General features: G+C 36.8%; 1 protein-coding gene across 1 annotated transcript in view; it reads right to left on the minus strand.

Moving 5' to 3' along the window:
* Window positions 1–17690, minus strand: part of IBTK (inhibitor of Bruton tyrosine kinase) — a 75709-nt gene that overhangs the window by 43606 nt on the left and 14413 nt on the right. The window contains exons 7-16 of the mRNA XM_075202691.1: window positions 15411–15528; window positions 15150–15330; window positions 14921–15044; window positions 9213–9390; window positions 8163–8316; window positions 6322–6930; window positions 5166–5252; window positions 1626–1708; window positions 1508–1545; window positions 52–148 (exon numbers count right to left, since the gene is read on the minus strand). Of these exons, the coding sequence (XP_075058792.1) occupies window positions 52–148; window positions 1508–1545; window positions 1626–1708; window positions 5166–5252; window positions 6322–6930; window positions 8163–8316; window positions 9213–9390; window positions 14921–15044; window positions 15150–15330; window positions 15411–15528 (1669 nt within the window). The remainder of the gene's footprint in view (window positions 1–51; window positions 149–1507; window positions 1546–1625; window positions 1709–5165; window positions 5253–6321; window positions 6931–8162; window positions 8317–9212; window positions 9391–14920; window positions 15045–15149; window positions 15331–15410; window positions 15529–17690) is intronic.

The raw sequence follows: 17690 nt of genomic DNA on the forward strand, positions 1-17690 counted from the left end.
CTGAAAATCTTACTATAATTAAGAGACACAAATATAATCCAGTACACCCACCTTTGACAGCAGGAGCTTCATCTGTGTAAATATAATCAATAATAACTTGTAACACATCTGAGTGGACAGGCATTTCTAGAGCTGTACAGCATGTTGCCTGTGATAAACAAAAACAAAAAAATACAAACACATTAAAAAAATTTCAGGTGTCTTATTCCAGGACCCCTGTTTTAACAACTTATGGCACCATGCCAGTCTGAATTCCCCAGCAGTACAGTTGACAATTCTGAATGTGAGTTGCACAGATTGGTTAGTTGGTTTTATTTACATTGAAAATACTATAAGCCAGACACATTTCTAAGTAATAGCAGGAAACTGATAACCAGCCTTCTCATCTTAAGACAGCAAACAAGAACGTGTATCATGTCTAATATTGTCTATCTGGTATCGTGTACTAAATCTTTCACTTTTCAAAGATTATATGTAGGATAAATAAAAAAAGAAAATGAAAACAAGGATGAAGATTCAGCTCCACAAATAAAAGAAAAAGAAAGACATCGGTCACAAATTTTTGTAAAAATCACCTGCACAGCCCCTTTGAGGTGTTCATCTTTCTCACCAATCCCAAATAAAGGACATAGATTTTGAGGCTCCTTAGCTAGCGTACAACAAATACCCAATGCTTTGGCTCATTCTGGTTTCAGTTGTACAGCATGACTCTACACAAGTGGTGGGCAACCCGATACACAGGCTGGAGTGGCCCTCTAACATTCAAAAGGGCCACACATTACCTTCACTCTCAATTAAAACAATACATTTAATCAAAGACAGACACCTATATGTAACAACATATCAGCATGCATTTTAACCAAGTGCTATAAGCTATTACAAATAAATCTGACAGTAAAGCAAGCGTAAGCTCGGGGACGTAGCTGAAGACCCAGAGGGCTGCCTGTTGCCCATCACTGCTCTACACTGTGAAAAGAAAACAATACAAACATGCAAACAATACGATGTATTTTCAGCAATATTTGTTAGATGTTTAATAAATGGAACACTAGTCCTGAAAGCTTCCCAGTTTTATCAAATGTATCACAGTAACTTTTTGTGCTTTGTGATGTGATTTTGGGATAAGCACAGCTGCTGTAAGATGGTAAAATAAGGCATTTTATATGTATAATAGTTGCCCCATGTCAGTTAATGTGCAAAAAGTGGGAAATGTCCCCTATTAAAATGTGAAAGTATACTCATGCTGGGGTTACTATATTTTACAGTGTATTTACAATGCTAAGTTTTGAAAGGCCAATTTTATTTTAGATAAGATCCTGTGTTTTCAGATCATGAGACAACTCTATACAACCTGAAATGGATTAAAGTTTTTTTCTTTTCAACTGTTCAATTTCAAAATGTCTCTGCCCCAATTTCTTCCCTACTCCTTATTATCCTTAAGTGCAGCCCAATCTACATGAGCAATTAACCTTATAACTTGCTCAGCAGTGATGACTTTCCATCTTACCTCAATCCAAGTGCTGCTAAGCATGTTGTGGAAGTATTCTACAAAAACAAAATTTCCAGAGTTAAAACGAATGACTTTACATAAACAAAAACAACGAGTGACAACAAGTAAAACGTACCAAGTCTTGCACACAGAACACATTTATGGCAGTGGAATTCTTTTCCATCCTCTGACCTCATAGTCACATCACATAGGGAGGAGCTGGAAAAACAAATTTGATTACAGAACTTCAAACAAAAAATCTAGAAACATGTCTGTATGTATTCACCAACTATTTCTACAATTATATATTGGTTTGAAAGCGATTGTGCATTTATGTGTAGGTATATAAATATATATTATACACACACACATACACAGCACTATATGGACAAAAGTATTTGGACGCTTGATCATTACACCAACAGGGACTGTAATGACACTGTAATCAAATACATATACTTTAATATGGAATTGGTCCCCCTTTTGCTTACACTCTTCTTGGAAGGTTTTTCACAAGATGTTGGAATGTTTCTGTGGGAATTTGTGCCCATTCATTCTGTAGAGCATTTATGAGGTTAGGCACTGATGTTGGAAGAGAACGCCTGGCTCGCAATCTCTGTTCCAGTTCATCCTAAAGGTGTTCGATTGGGTTGAGGTCAGGGCTATGTGTGGGCCAGTCAAGTTTTTCCACACCGAACTCATTATATCATAGTCCTTGCTTTGTGTACTGGGGTAAAGTCATGTTGGAATAGAAAATGGCCTTCCCCAAACTGTTGCCACAAAGTTGGAAGCATAGCATTGTCCAAAATGACTTGGTATGCTGAAGCAATAAGATTGCCCTTCACTGGAGAGAAGTGCCCTAGCCCAAACCCTGAAAAACAGCCCCATACCATTATCAATTCTCCAATAAACTTCAGTTGGCCTAATGCAGTCAGGCAGGTAATGTTCTCCTGGCATCCGCCAAACCCAGACTCAGATCATCTGACTGCCAAACAGACAGAGAAGCATGATTCATCACTCCACAGAACACGGTTCCACTGCTCCACAGTCCAGTGTTGGTGTTTTACACCACTCCATCTGATGCTTGCCATTGGCCTTGGTGATGTGAGGATTGCATGCAGCTGCTCGGCCATGGAAACCCATTCCATTAAACTCCTGTCGCACAGTTTCTGTGCTTACATTCATGCCAGTGGAAGTTCGACACTCTTCAGTTCTGGAATCAGCAAAGAGTTGGCGACTTTTAAGCACCATGTACCTTAGCAGTCTTTGACCCTGTTCTGAGATTTTACGTGGTCTTCAGCTTCGTAGTTGAGTTGCTGTTATTCCTAAACGGTTCCGCTTTCTAATAATATCACTTACAGTTGACCATGGAATAATCAGCAGGGATGAAATTTCACGCACCATCTTATTACAAAGGTGGCATCTTATCACAGTACCACACTTGAAGTTGCTGAGCTCTTCAGAACGACCCATTTTGTATCACAAATGCTTGCAAATGGAGACTGCATGGCTATGTGCTTGACTTTATACACCTCTGGCAACGGGTCTGATTGAAACACCTCAATTCAATAATTAACAGGTGTGGTGAATACTTTTGTCCATATAGTGTATATATACACATACACTAATATATATATATATATATATATATATATATATATATATATATATATATATATATATAATAAATGTATATAAGTACATATAGACAAAAACACATCAACTACTTCTGCCACGTAAGTGAATAATACATTAGTGTGCTTTACTCGCTGGCTGGACACATCTTAATAAATGTATATGTGTGAATAAAAGAAGCCCCATAAAAACCAGACACTCCAATATGGTCCAGGATATTCTAAAAATGTTGCATGTTTGTGATTTTATTGAATTTCTATTACTGCTGCAGTACCCTGGTACATCATTCCCAAATTGAACATTTAAAAAACAAAGGAGAAAAAGATCATGGCAAATTTTTACCAACTTCTCATTACTGGAAAGCTTGTTGTTCGGAAGGGATATATCTTGTAACAGAGTACATTTTTCCACACAAATAAACCCCCAAGGTATTCAATTAGGGGGATTTAAATTTTATGTTGAACCTGGTATATTTTATTGACTGTTTTGGCTGAGAAGCACAAGATGACCTTGGCTGTAGAAACAGCAAGCCAGTTTCACCAGCACTTTCTGTTCCTGAGCAGATCATTGTGAGTGCCAATCCTGTACTGTATAGGCTACATGCCATATTACCCTAATTACACTAAATACTATTAATTCCCCAGTACTTATCAACCGAACAGCATTAAATGCTAACACTAAACACTTTTTATTTTGTTTTAAAATGCTAACTTGAATATTAAGTGACCACCCAAAAACAACAAATCCACAATTTTGCAATATATATATATATATATATATATATATATATATATATATATATATATATATATATATATATATATTTATTAAATATTGTTAATTTTTCAAATAGCCTATAAAATACTATTAAATGTTATAAACTATTTACAGAACAAAATGGCTGCTGCACATGGACTAGAATGTAGATCCGTGAAAGAAAGGCGTTTTGTTATTGCCTTGTTGGAACTTCTTTGTATCATGTAGTGAAACCAGTATATGACAACATCATTTGTAAACCAAACATGCCATTGAAAAAGTTTATTTATTGGACTGCACAAACAAGATCTTTGGCTCTCTCAGTCTGCTTTGGAATCTTGGGTTGCCGGTGGTATTGACACTGAACTGTTTACTTTTTGCTATAACTAAACATTTAATAAATGAATCTCTATTTATTTTACTTTTACAAAGTGACTGGCCAATCACAATGATCGCCAAGCAAGAACCATTGTGGTTGTCTTTTACTACCATTACTGTGGTGCTCTAAAGCACGTCCTATCAGGACATACTTTTACACAATAATGTGCCAATGGGTTACAATATATTACATCCTGAATGAAGATACGGTTCAGAAAATAGCAATGTTACGTAAGCCAGCAACAACTGTCATCTCTTGCAGCACAAAGTCATAGTAATGCAATCCTCTTAGTTACTGTGAGGTTATTCAGAAGCTCTAGATACAATGGAAGCTAGCACTAGTAGCAATAGTGTGCATGTAATACACATGAGGGAAGGTACTATAAACCACACATTTAAATCAGTATTTTCACTTGAATTAAGGACATTCTCCAAAAATGTAATATTCCCCCCCATTATTTAGTAATGCCTCCATCTGTTCACGAGCCTCCAAATAATCGTCATTGTCATTATTTTCTTTGTACTTACAAATGTCGCGATTCCAGCACTAAACAGATCACTGTACAAGGCAGTGTACATCTCCCTGCCTATATGTAAATCCAGTACATCATAATGTAAGGTAGATTATACATTACACTGTATCAGGGAGGTAGGAAATCTGCTAAACAGTTTAGCAGGCAGCTGAGCGGTGTAATCACAGTTGGAATTAACTGATAGATAAATACAAAAAAATACTATTATAGTGGGATCATTATTAAGTTTACAGGAGTAACCCCTTTAAGACTACAACACAAAGAAAAACATACCCTTAAATAATTCACTTTCATGCATTTACTGGTAAGGTATATAAAACAAATCCAAAGTTATCTAATTCCTGAAATGAGATTAAACACACTAAAGTACATACTATTTATTTTTGTTGAATTTCAGCTTGCTTCCACTTTTTTTCTGAACAACATTAATTGTTCCATTCTCATATCGGACTCCATCCAGTCTACAACACAACATAGTAAACAGTTAAAAATAAAATCTAGACCTTTAAAATTAAGACAAAAGCAGCCATCTATTAACACCAATCAAACAAAAATGGGGGGGGGGGGGGGGGGGGTGTTTTTACAGCTTGGAATGAGCTTTGTGTTTTGTTTTCCAAGGTAAAGTGATGACCATATTGAACATGTTTATCCATTGTATTTCTTTAAAATCATAACTACTGCAATTCACGAGATCTGCATTCGTACTGTAGGATGTGCATTATAAAATATACTAGATATGGAAATAATATTCTACCTCTACATATAAAATAATGATTTTTCACATTAACCTCTAAATATTATTACTGTAAAGTTTCATTTCCGAGGCGCCACAAAGGGTCCGCAGCGCTGTACATAGAACATGGGATAACAGTACAGGGTAACAACACATGACACTTCTTATCACAGCTAAAGATTCACATAATTAGGGATTTTCAATCCTATGCACAGCAACTTTCCTGTGTTTAAAGTATGCTGCAGTCAGCCTCTCCAATTCTAGAAAACGATGGCAACAAAGAGAAATTACTTGTACCCAGGCAAATGTTTTTATTTTTTATTTGCATCAACTTCAAGCATAGTGACCCCCTTAAGCCTACCCTAATACACAACCTTTGAAAACACAATGTCATTGGGTCATATCAGTTTGGTAGTGGTCCTAGACAAGCTATTTTGCTGCTGCAGCAAATCAAAGTAGTATCTTGCCTCCCTGCAACTAAACATCAATATAAATGTTGTCTCTATAATGCTTCACAACACGGTTTTGTAACAGTAAGGATCCAATTCATGCATTTGCGTCAGCTCTTTGACCTAAGAAGGTCAAAATAAATAGTATGGCAAGATATGGTTTCCAGACAAGTTTATAGAAAAGTCTGATCTCTATGAAAGAAGGTGAACAGCCTAGGGCTTAAGCTTAACAACCTTTGTCTTGACGTAAATTATGAATTCTCTCAACTCAACTAACCACAACATGATTGCATAAAAATCTCGTCATAGATTTAACATGAACATTGAAAAGGAAAATAAGTGACAAACCTTGCACTCAGACTGCTCAGCCCAAATCTCTTGGCTAGATTCTGCAGCATTTTTACAGGGCTAGTTTCTTCACTAACATATTTGGACTTCTTGGATGGCTTTGTCTTGTTTTTCTTTTTCTCATTGTCTGCACAGTTCTGGTTGCTCCTGTAGACCTCGTAGGCAGTCTTTCCCTTCACATCTTCATTAAAACTAATCTTCTGGAAATCTGAAATGAGGTTATCTTTATTTTCTTCTAATTTTTCTTTTTGAATGGCTCTGGGTTTGTGACCATATACTAGCATATCACATGTGTCAGTGTAGATAAACTGCAAGATGTAAGTAAAAAGGCCAGGTGCCACTTTCTCAATAACAAACACATCACAACCCGCCGAGTCCTCTCCATTATGGTAAAGGTCTGGAAAGTCAATCTGGTTGTTGTCCCCAGAAAAAAATAGCCTTCGGAAGAAGTCAGTTTTCATGGCCAGAATGTACTTATGTGCCGGAAAACTTTGGGAACCCAGCAAGAAATTCACATCATGGATGTTATCCAACTCATCTACTTCATTAAGAAGTTTCTTCAAATCTTCAGCAAAAATGGAGGAAGACACAACAGGAACTTCAAAAAGGCTGAAAGATAAAAATACAATGTAAACTATTTTCACTTGTTTTAAAAATTTAAATTTATTTGTTTCAACTAAAGGAAAGGAGAAGGCATCAACCCATGGTTTGCTCCATTCACAAAATAAAGTAATAAAATGCTATGGCTTTACTGATAAGAAATTTTGGCATTTAGCTAGTAAGTTGTCTAGCAGTATATAGTTGTCCCTGAACATTTCCAGTCATATCTATAAATGGTGCTCAATTCTTTGTTACAAATGGTGCATTCAAGCGATTCCCAAGCTGAGAGGAGGTGCTTGAATGCCCCTCACTACCCTCACACATTCCACTGTATGTTAATGGAAGTGCGGTGTGGTTAGGAGAGAACAAGATGATCCATGTGCCTCATGACAGGAACTCAATTGGGCTATTTGTTTCAAAAACTCTGCTTCATCTGTGGCTCAACAGTCTAAATCAATGGCTTATGCACAGTGCAAAATTTATTTTGTAAGCATCCTACTTCCAGTGGGTGATCTATTTCTAATCTCTCAGACTCCACCTTTCTTATTATTAATACAGTCCAGTCTATTTACTGCTTTGTGCTGCTACCTGCATTAAATTCAGTGCCGCAATAAAAACTAGGGCAACTTAAACAGAAAAGACACACACACATATATATATATATATATATATATATATATATATTACAGAATGAAAAGCAATGACCATGAACTTACTTGTTGTGTAGTAGTTCTTACTTTTTAGCTACAGTTTTGTAAATATGCCGGCGCCAATGAAACAGGGTCAGAAGCAACCAAATATTACGGAGTGGTAGCATACATAAAAATAGTTCTACAAACCAAAGCAGAGTTTCTATTTAATGCCTCTTTAGAGTACACTTGTTACCTTAATACAGTGTAAACAACCATTTTGTGGAGATGTGGAGGAAACAAATATTCATAAAAGTGCAGCTTAGTAATTCAGAGACTTAATTCCTGGTTTGCAGTGAACAGATAATTGCATTATTATTATTATTATTATTATTATTATTATTATTATTATTATTATTAATAGTGGTTCAGCAAGCAAAATGGCTGCCTCCAGTGTATGTAGGAATTTGGAGTACTTTAAGAAAAAAAAACAATTTTACATTTATAAATTGTATATTCCTACAATACATTTCTGTAATGGTTTAACATGTGTACTTTCTCAAATTTGCACACCTTTTATATATTTATTTAAGAAGTGCACAAAAGTGTTACCTTGTTTTTGGATCGGATTGCAACACAGCAAAATTACAACCATTTGGATCTGTTGTTACACTGACAGCCCTGTGGACAAAGGGAAGCTTCTGAAGACAAATTCTTTCATACACACTGTGCATATCAGAGTGAACAGAGTCTGATATTGAATGCTCTGCAAGAAATATAATGCAAGTGTTACTGACCTATTAACCTATAGTGCAACTACTCCTATGTTTATTTTGAATCAGAATAACAGGAGGCTTAAATGATAATAAAAACAACCACATGCTTTTTTAGGCTTGGGGTGGACTTGGTTTGGAAAATGACTACTCATTATAACCACACAAAAGAAAAAACTGTCTGTACAATAATTTGATCAATAGAATGACTTGCATATTACGTTCCTGCACACTGTTTATACATACACTGTAAATAAACTTTCTACTGAGTGAACATATATTTAAGTTCAAAGTATGCATCTGGGAGTATTTAATAGTAGCCCAAAGCTAAAGAACTGTGCCCAGGGACCATTATATTCAATGTCACTTTGTGGCAGCCTGATCAATACATAGTTCAGACAACTTTATTGAAAGCCATTATTAACCATCTGTTTAATATTACCTCAACATGCCATCAAGTAGGAGAAATGGCAGGGGTCCAATGCCCAGGACCCCCATCATGCAGGAGATACTCCTCAATTCACACACACCTCTCTAACAGCTAGTTCCCATGATGCTGACGGAGAAGCACCAACAACTCATGGCTTGAATGGTAAATTGTGAATATTAACTCTCCCATTGGATTTGACAATTACCTATTTCCTATACGAAGGTACCATGCTTATATTTATGCATTCAATGAATACGTTCTAAAAAGCCAACATTCAATGCATGAGACTAAGAGAACAAAACGTATAAACTTTAGTGGCTAGAACATACATGCATTGTAAGTATTTTAAGCATTCTCTGTTTGCCTCCTGCATTTTCCAAAAATAATGCAATTAGCATTACACATTGAAAAACTCATCAACTTCATCACATTATGTATAGAAAGATATTTCAAATATACCTTTTTTGTCAACATGTTTTTTCTTTTCAGACATCCACTTTCCACTAAATCCTTCACCTTCTTGTGTGACAAACAGCATTTCATTCTTATTTAGGGCAAAGTCAGACATAAATACTTGTCGCCCATACACCCATCGGCACTGCTTAATGGCACTACTGGATGATTTCCAGCAAAATACCTTTAAAAAACAATAAGTTAGCATAAATACAACAAAATAAAAAAACATACTTAAACCAATTTAAATGAGCACTTACTTACAATTAAATTTACTTGGTGGGTTATGTTTTACCCCTAGGAGGCAGAGCACTGGAAAAAATAAGAACCAACTACTCCACCACCTGATAACTACCCCACTGCAACCACTCCACCACAAGATAATCCCTCTGCAACTACTCCACCACCCGATAACCCCCCCCTGCAACTACTCCACCACCCGATAACCCCCCCCTGCAACTACTCCACCACCCGATAACCCCCCTGCACCATCCTCCACCCACAAACACCCCAGTAGGGAGACCAGAAAGACCAACAAAATAGACCTACTTTCATGGGTGGGTTTGCCTTACAGACTGTGAGAAAGGAAATTAACAGTAAATATAAAAAAATATTGTTTTCTACAGCAGAATAAACAGGAGACTCATGTATAAAAGCTGTCATCTCACAGACCGGTCTTCCTACCAAAAGGCAGTCTCCGCAGATGTGGCAATGTCCACTTTGTAACATTTGGAAAAGGTATATTGGGACAACCAGGTGGCCACTCTACAAACATGATCCCCCAACACATCATGATGTACACAGTCCAAGAAAAGACGAACCTCCCTGGTCAGACTAGAGGGTGCTGGTACCACACCAACTATATCTCCCTGATGGATAGTCATCCTGCTGGAGTATGAGATCCACTGAGAAAAGGCAAATGCAACCCTTGTTATGTCACTCATAAAAGGACAAAGAGGGTTTTCCAAGTGATAGAAATCCCGATTCATGGACAGATAGATCCGCAGACCACGCACATCAAAGGAGTTAAGTTTTCATTTTGGAATTGTCAGGGTGGAGGAATAAGGTTGTACCACTAATTCCTGATCGATGTAAGAACCCAAAACAACCATAGACTGCACTGAGGGAACTTAAGGAGACTCATGTATAAAAGCTGTCATCTCACAGACCAGTCTAATAGAAACAATAGCTTGGAGAAAAATTATGTTTCAGATCAGAAACCACAAGGACAGAAAGAAGGGACTCAAAAGAAACAGCCTGCAGGATACTCAGAACCAGATTTAGATACCACAAAGATAAAGGAGAATTAAATGGCGACCTAACGTGGCCTTCGGCTTGAAAAAACACATTAGAATGCAGTGCTAACTGGAGATACCTGCACCTTGAGGAAATTCAGACCCATGACATTTTCTAGGCCCCTTTGAAGAAGTAGTAGTAAATAAGAACAATATATGTTCCTTATATAAGGAAGAAGAGAGCTTCCTTGCCTGCAGCACGGTGTCAATGACTAACTCTGGAGGTCCATTACACTTAAGAATCATAGCTTTAGGAGCCATTTCATCAAATCAAGTTCTTTTAGGCATCAAAATAGAAGGTCTGGCCAAATAGTAAGGATTGGCTTGACCTATGAAGCATGATGAATAATGTCCTCACCCTTTCTTGAGCGACCTTTCTTAGCATCTGTCAAAACAGTGGAGTTGCAGATGAAGTAAGTAGGCAAACGCTTGGGGAGATGATGAGAAAAGCCTGTAGCGTGGCAGCTTGTGATATATTCACAATGCAAAAAAATGTATCTCCTGGGACAGACAGATGAATCTTGGGATGGAGGAATCACTCACTAAGGTTGACAGCTAAGGAAGTCCATCTCTCGGATGGAATGTAGGTCATTGATATTATTGGAACAACGTATTCCACAAACTATAGGATGCAAAATGTTTCCCTTATGGCCTGATGGCCTCTGGTACCCCCCTGTTGGCTCAAATAAGCCACTGCTGTGTTTCAGTCCAACTGGACCCTGCCTGATCAGTTCTTGAACAGTAATTTCAAGGGCAAAGGGTCAGGTAGATTTCCAAAAGTTCCACAACATTGCACCCCGGTGCAAAGGTCTCATCAGGAGTCCATCTCATCAGTCAGTGGTCAAAGTCACTATTAATTCTAGTCTCCTGGGATTGGGAGTTATTTTTCTAGCTGCCACACTGGAACGGAGAAGGTACTTCCTATTGTCAGATAAAAAATATCCATACAACACTTTAGGGAAGACATAGCTGAATGGGACTCTCTAGATGCCAAAGAGACCCATTAAACAAGAAGCACATTTTGAGCATATGTAAATTCTTTCCTAATGGAAGAAAATTCCATGAAGGACTATGTAGAAGCAGAGTCTCAAGAACGCCATGTAGTCAATTTTGGCCTGTTTACTATATAGTCCTGAAGTTGCAGTTAGATCAGAAACTAGAGATCAAAAAATGTGCCTTCCCTAGGATAGGATAATGACCTGTTATGGAACAATCATGAGCCCCTGATGACGCATTGAGGCCAAGACTTTGGTGAGGGCTGATAAGCTGACGAAGTTTTGAAACTGAAAGTGAGCTCCCTCTAAAACAAAGCAGAAAAAGTGCTGGTGTTCCTCCCCCATGGAGATTAGAAGGCAAGCATCCTGGATTTCCAGGGATGCCAGGAAATGCCTTTTCCTCATGGCGTGAATGTCCAACTGAAAAGACTGCAACTTCAATCACTCCTGCAGAAGGAATATGTTGAAGGTCTTCAGATCTAAAATAAGCCAGGAGGAACAATTCCCTCTTGAGCATCAGAAAGAGAATGTAGCAAAAATCCTGACAACTATAATAATCTGGGACGTGGTCGATAACTACAGCATCCAGTAGCCCTTGGTAAAGTGAAAATCAATGCTGTGCACTGGGTCACTAACAATCAGAGATTAAAAAAATATATATTTCTGACTAAAAAAGAGGAGTAGTCCGCGCACGCCAAAGAGAAGACAAGCGAAAACCACGTTCATATCCCCCAGATTTGTAGTTCTCCCATTTAGTATGGTCGAAAGATTCCAGGCTTGATGAATCTCCTCTTGGTATCGTCGATACCAAGAGGAGATTCATCAAGCCCATTGAACAAGCTTGTAAGATCTGAACCTCTGGTACAGGAATTTCACATATATGGAGATTATCACCAATTGTGTTTTATATTTAATGCACTATGTTTGGCACCCCTTTTCTCTTGTGTTTTATATATATATATATATATATATATATATATATATATATATATATATATATATATATATATATATAAAATGGGAACAAGCGCTCAAATTCAGTAATATAGAAAACACACCCTGTCACGAGCAGCACATAGAGAGAGTCTCTCCCAAGGGCCCAATGTCAATCCTGTATTTAAATCCTATAACGCTCAGTGCCAGAACATATAACCACACATATACAAACTCAATACCAAATAACATATAGCGTGTAATGACATGTGGTTTTCCAAAGTACCGTTGTAGACTCAAATCTGGAAGATAGTGTTACTCCATATGATAATAACAGTCCTCCAAGTGCTGTAGAAGGTATATGATCCGTTTGGCAAATCTGTATTCGTGAAGGAAAAACCTGACCGCCCAATGGTAAGCGCTGTTGGTGATCTCGATGTCCAACCAGAGGACCACAACCAAGTGGTGCAACTCCATACCATCTTACCCCCCAAACCGAAATTGGTGTTCCGTAGAGCACCCAATTTGGCCCTGAAAATTACACATAGCTATATACCTGGAGAATTAGAACCAAAGAATTGGCTTACAGACATCTCCCAAAAAGGGGGTTTCTATTATTGTGGCACGTGTACAAACTGTAAATGTTTGAGTTTGAGATATAATAAACCTGTCAGGGTCTTTCAGTCCAACCAAACATTAGAACAATTTAAAGTGAAACAACATCTTACCTGTAGCAGTAAAAATGTAGTGTACCTACTGGAATGTCCATGTAACACCCAATATGTGGGCCGAACTACACGAAAATTAAAAATTTGCATTAGCGAACATATTCGGAACATTAAGAAACTGAATATGCTGCATAGCGTATCCCAACATTTTGCAGCACATCATGGAGGTAACCCCATTGGTTTGAAATTCATGGCATTGATTTAAATTAAACCGGATTGGAGGGGGGGGGGCGATTACATTAAAAAGTTGAATAAAGAGAAAATGAAGTGGATGTTCAAATTGAGGACTTTGGCCCCTAGGGGGATGAACATCGATTTCGAAATTAATTCATTACTGTAAGGTGAAAGGGGTAGATGCCTTTGATTATACCAGATGTATTTTAGTGCAAGTTCTATCTTACCCTCATTATTGTCCTCATTGGGTTTAAGAAATATGTCATAGTGACATGACCTTGTGAGAATAATAATGGTTGGGTATTACTTAGAAATAATTTTATATTTATATTTATACATAACAATTAAAACCCAGTTTGTTATAGCAAGGTAATAGAACCGATGAAGGAATATTCATTATTTATAAAGACATTCTGAGACACATATTTAGGTATTATTTAATCAATATGGATTGATGTATTCATATGTGGTCCTAAAAATCCATATGTTTATTCAAACTTGCGATTGGTATTGTGTTTTTATATATCATTTTATCATGTACACAACTTATCCTCATTATCTAATTGTTGTAATACATTGTTTTAATTTATACCTTATTGATGGTTTTTTATCGATTTGTTTTATTTAGTTTATTTTAATAATTTTTGCAAGGATGTATCAGTAGATGATAGGAATGTTAGCAATGTAAAGTTTGAGTGAACAAAGAGTTAACTATAAGAATCCAGTATTGGTTATAATTGACCAATCGAATTGATACAATAGGTATATAAAGCACCTTGATTAAGTCATTACTCACTCTTGATAAAGTTCCCTATGGGAACGAAATGCGTTGAGGGGTACTATGAACATCGTGACTATAACCTCAGTGTAAGTACTGATGCACTTTGTAGGATACAATAAAGTTTTTTATACTGATCGATTACTCTGGTCTTCCTTGGGTGGTGTATACGGATCGGAAAGGCACTGTCGGTGGTTGCAGTTATATCAGTGTCCAACGCCGGCAGATTCATTACTACATCTAGGATACGGACTACATTACCCAGCACCACTTGGTTGTGGTCCTCTGGTTGGACATCGAGATCACCAACAGCGCTTACCATCGGGCAGTCAGGTTTTTCCTTCAGGAATATAGATTTGCCAAACGGATCATATACCTTCTACAGCCCTTGGAGGACTGTTATTATCGTATGGAGTAACACTATCTTCCAGATTTGAGTCTACAACGGTACTTTTAATATATAGGACTGTTATTATCCTATGGATTAACGTTATTATCTAGCTTTTAGCCCACAACGGTATATATATATATTCAATTTGGTCACCCCAAAGGGGTTTTGTTGCATGTTGGAAAGTGCATGGGTGTAACCATGGTCTACACAGTGCACGGTTCATCAATGTGGGAAAACCACATGTCATTACACGCTATAAGTTATTTGGTATTGAGTTTGGTTATGTGTGGTTATATGTTCTGGCACTGAGCGCTATGATGTAGAGTAGTAGAGTACTGTTGTCATTTTCTGAAGTACATGTGACTATGGACATTATAACATACATCTATAGCATTAACAAAAAAAAAAAGTCAGACTTACTCTGCCAGCTTGATCCAAGGCAAGGAAAGAAACAGGCTGGCCACCACTTTCTTTGAGATGCTGTGTATCTGCCCTATGATCTAGAATTCCTCCAGAGACATGGACCTTCCTTAAGTTTAATTGCCTGTACAAACAAAATCATTTCATCATTTATTTGCTTCTGACAGCTCAACATAGCAACCATATGGAAACATTCACTCTGACTTTAAAGACAAGTACAATATCTTACTTTGATGCTAGCTTCTTGCACTGGTATTCGGTAAGGAGATAAATGTCTCCCCTATCAGTAACACAGACTGTAGCTCCGTCACTGGCAGACACAAGGGATATACTGATGTCTTTATGGTGCAATGCAGAGATTTGCCGAGGACAGCTGACATGCTTTTCTCCATTAGGGTCTTGCAAATATCCTATAGGGAACAAAGAATTAAAGTTTCCAAAGTATTTAATACCTCTTCAAGTAAAAAATATTTCTAACTTGATTATGTACCTAATTGACCTCCATTGAGTCCCATTGTATACACAGCTCCTTTAGTCCATAGTACGGTGTGAAACCTTCCAGCAGCCACCCCTACTACAATCTTGCCTTTCAAAGTTTTGGCCTGAACCTGTTAATAAAAAAAATTGTGAATCCAGACATTACCTATGTTTATAGTTAGATAAAACTAAATAGTGAATAGTTAAATTAGGTTCCTTTACTTCCAACTACTTTTCATATCTCGAAATATACTTACACCAATACGGTTTTAAAGTATAATATTGAAAACAACCTAGTCTTACTGTCTATCTCAGGTTTTAATTTCCTTTAACAGCAGTTCTTTGGATACAAGCAGTACAGAGATTTGAGTTGGTCAATGACTGCCAGAGTAGGGTCACTTTGACTGCTTGCTATGAAATGGGGGGGGGGGGGGGGGGGCTTGGTTTATCTATATTCTTGCAAGATTTCTGTCCATATTCTGTAATAAGATTTAACACTACTCTGCCTTAGGTGCTCTCTTTTGAATTTGCATATATAGAAAAACATAGAGTAATAGACTTAAAGAGAATTACTACTTAAGATTATTTGTAAATAAGAATGTTATCACATAAAAGAACATCTCTATATAGAAGGAAGGTGGAAAATATGTACATAACTTTGATTCAATTTTTGAAATTTCAATGTATTTATATCTCCATAGAGACAACTCAATCTAAGTTAGAGAGATGAACATGAACAATGATATTGTATACTGTTCATCCACTGTAGGACTACATTCCTAAGCCTGTTTTAATATACTCTTTGATGTTTATTAGAAGGTTCTTGTTTATATTCTCTAAAAGAATCGATTATTACTAATTTTAAGTGTTCATTCCTGAATTTACATATTCATAGAAAACAGACTAAGGGCTAGATTTACTAAGCTGCGGGTTTAAAAAAGTGGGGATGTTGCCTATAGCAACCAATCAGATTCTAGCTGTCATTTTGTAGAAAGTACTAAATAAATGAAAGCTAGAATCTGATTGGTTGCTATAGGCAACATACCCACTTTTTCAAACCCGCAGCTTAGTAAATATACCCCAGATTCGGATTCTAGCTTTCATTTAAACAAGAACCTTCTAATAAACACCAAAGAGTATATTAAAACGGGCTTAGGAATGTAGTCCTACAGTGGATGTACAGTATTCCATATCATTGTTCATGTTCATCTCTCTAACTTAGATTGAGTTGTCTCTATGGAGATATAAATACATTGAAATTTCAAAAATTGAATCAAAGTTATGTACATATTTTCCACCTTCCACCTTCCTTCTATATGTTTTGATAACAGTTTCAAAGAAAATCACTTTAAAATACTTATTGTCAATTAACAAAGGTCCAGATAGCTTAATAGAGATTTTTTATATTGAATGAAGATACAAAATAAGGTTTGTGAGGATCGTACTAAATGGGAAGATTTGCCTCATTATGTTTTATTATATTTCATCAAATATTTTGCTGATTGTATATGTGATATGCGGTGATGTTATGGGATTTTTAGTGAATATTTACAACAGAATGTATTATCAGTATGGACCAATTGCACTCAAATAGACGATATATAAATGGACTAGCATTACCAGGATCATGCACACCTTGAAAAAGACTCCAGGGGCGGGTCAAAACGCGTGTCGGTGAGAGACTGGTATTGAAACAGGAGACCCTGCCACAGCTGATTCAAGCTCTCAAGCAAGGAAACCCTGGGTTGTGTCATCTAATACAGGATGAGTTCTTCATGAGGCTCTGGTAGGAGTGCACTTGCTTCTCTATTAAGGATTTGTTGGAAGCTTTTATTTTTGGATATGTTTATTATAATAAAGTGTTAAAAGTATTTTAAAAAGGTAACACCCAAGATATATTTCTCTTCATATGTTTTTTATATGCATCATATTTTGTATCATATATTGGGAGTTTATCAAAAGACTCACAATTGTTAGGATTGCTACATTGCTGCAATTTGAAAGATTACCATGTAATCATTTTCCTATTAGGATTGTATTATAAATCTCACATGGTGGTAATTTTTAAATATCAAATATCCACTAGAGTGAGGTTTAGCAACACCTAGTGGGCTCTTTAATTGGTTTATGATAATATTTATGTACCGTATATACTCGTGTATAAGCCGAGTTTTTCAGCACATTTTTTATGCTGAAAAAGCCCCCCCCTCGGCTTATACACGAGTGAACTTGTTGTCTGGTAATTCACTCGTTAATGAGTTAACGAGTTTAACTTAGAACTGATGCTAAAGCA

The sequence above is a fragment of the Mixophyes fleayi genome, chromosome 3 (assembly GCF_038048845.1).
Source record: "Mixophyes fleayi isolate aMixFle1 chromosome 3, aMixFle1.hap1, whole genome shotgun sequence".
NCBI lineage: Eukaryota > Metazoa > Chordata > Amphibia > Anura > Limnodynastidae > Mixophyes > Mixophyes fleayi.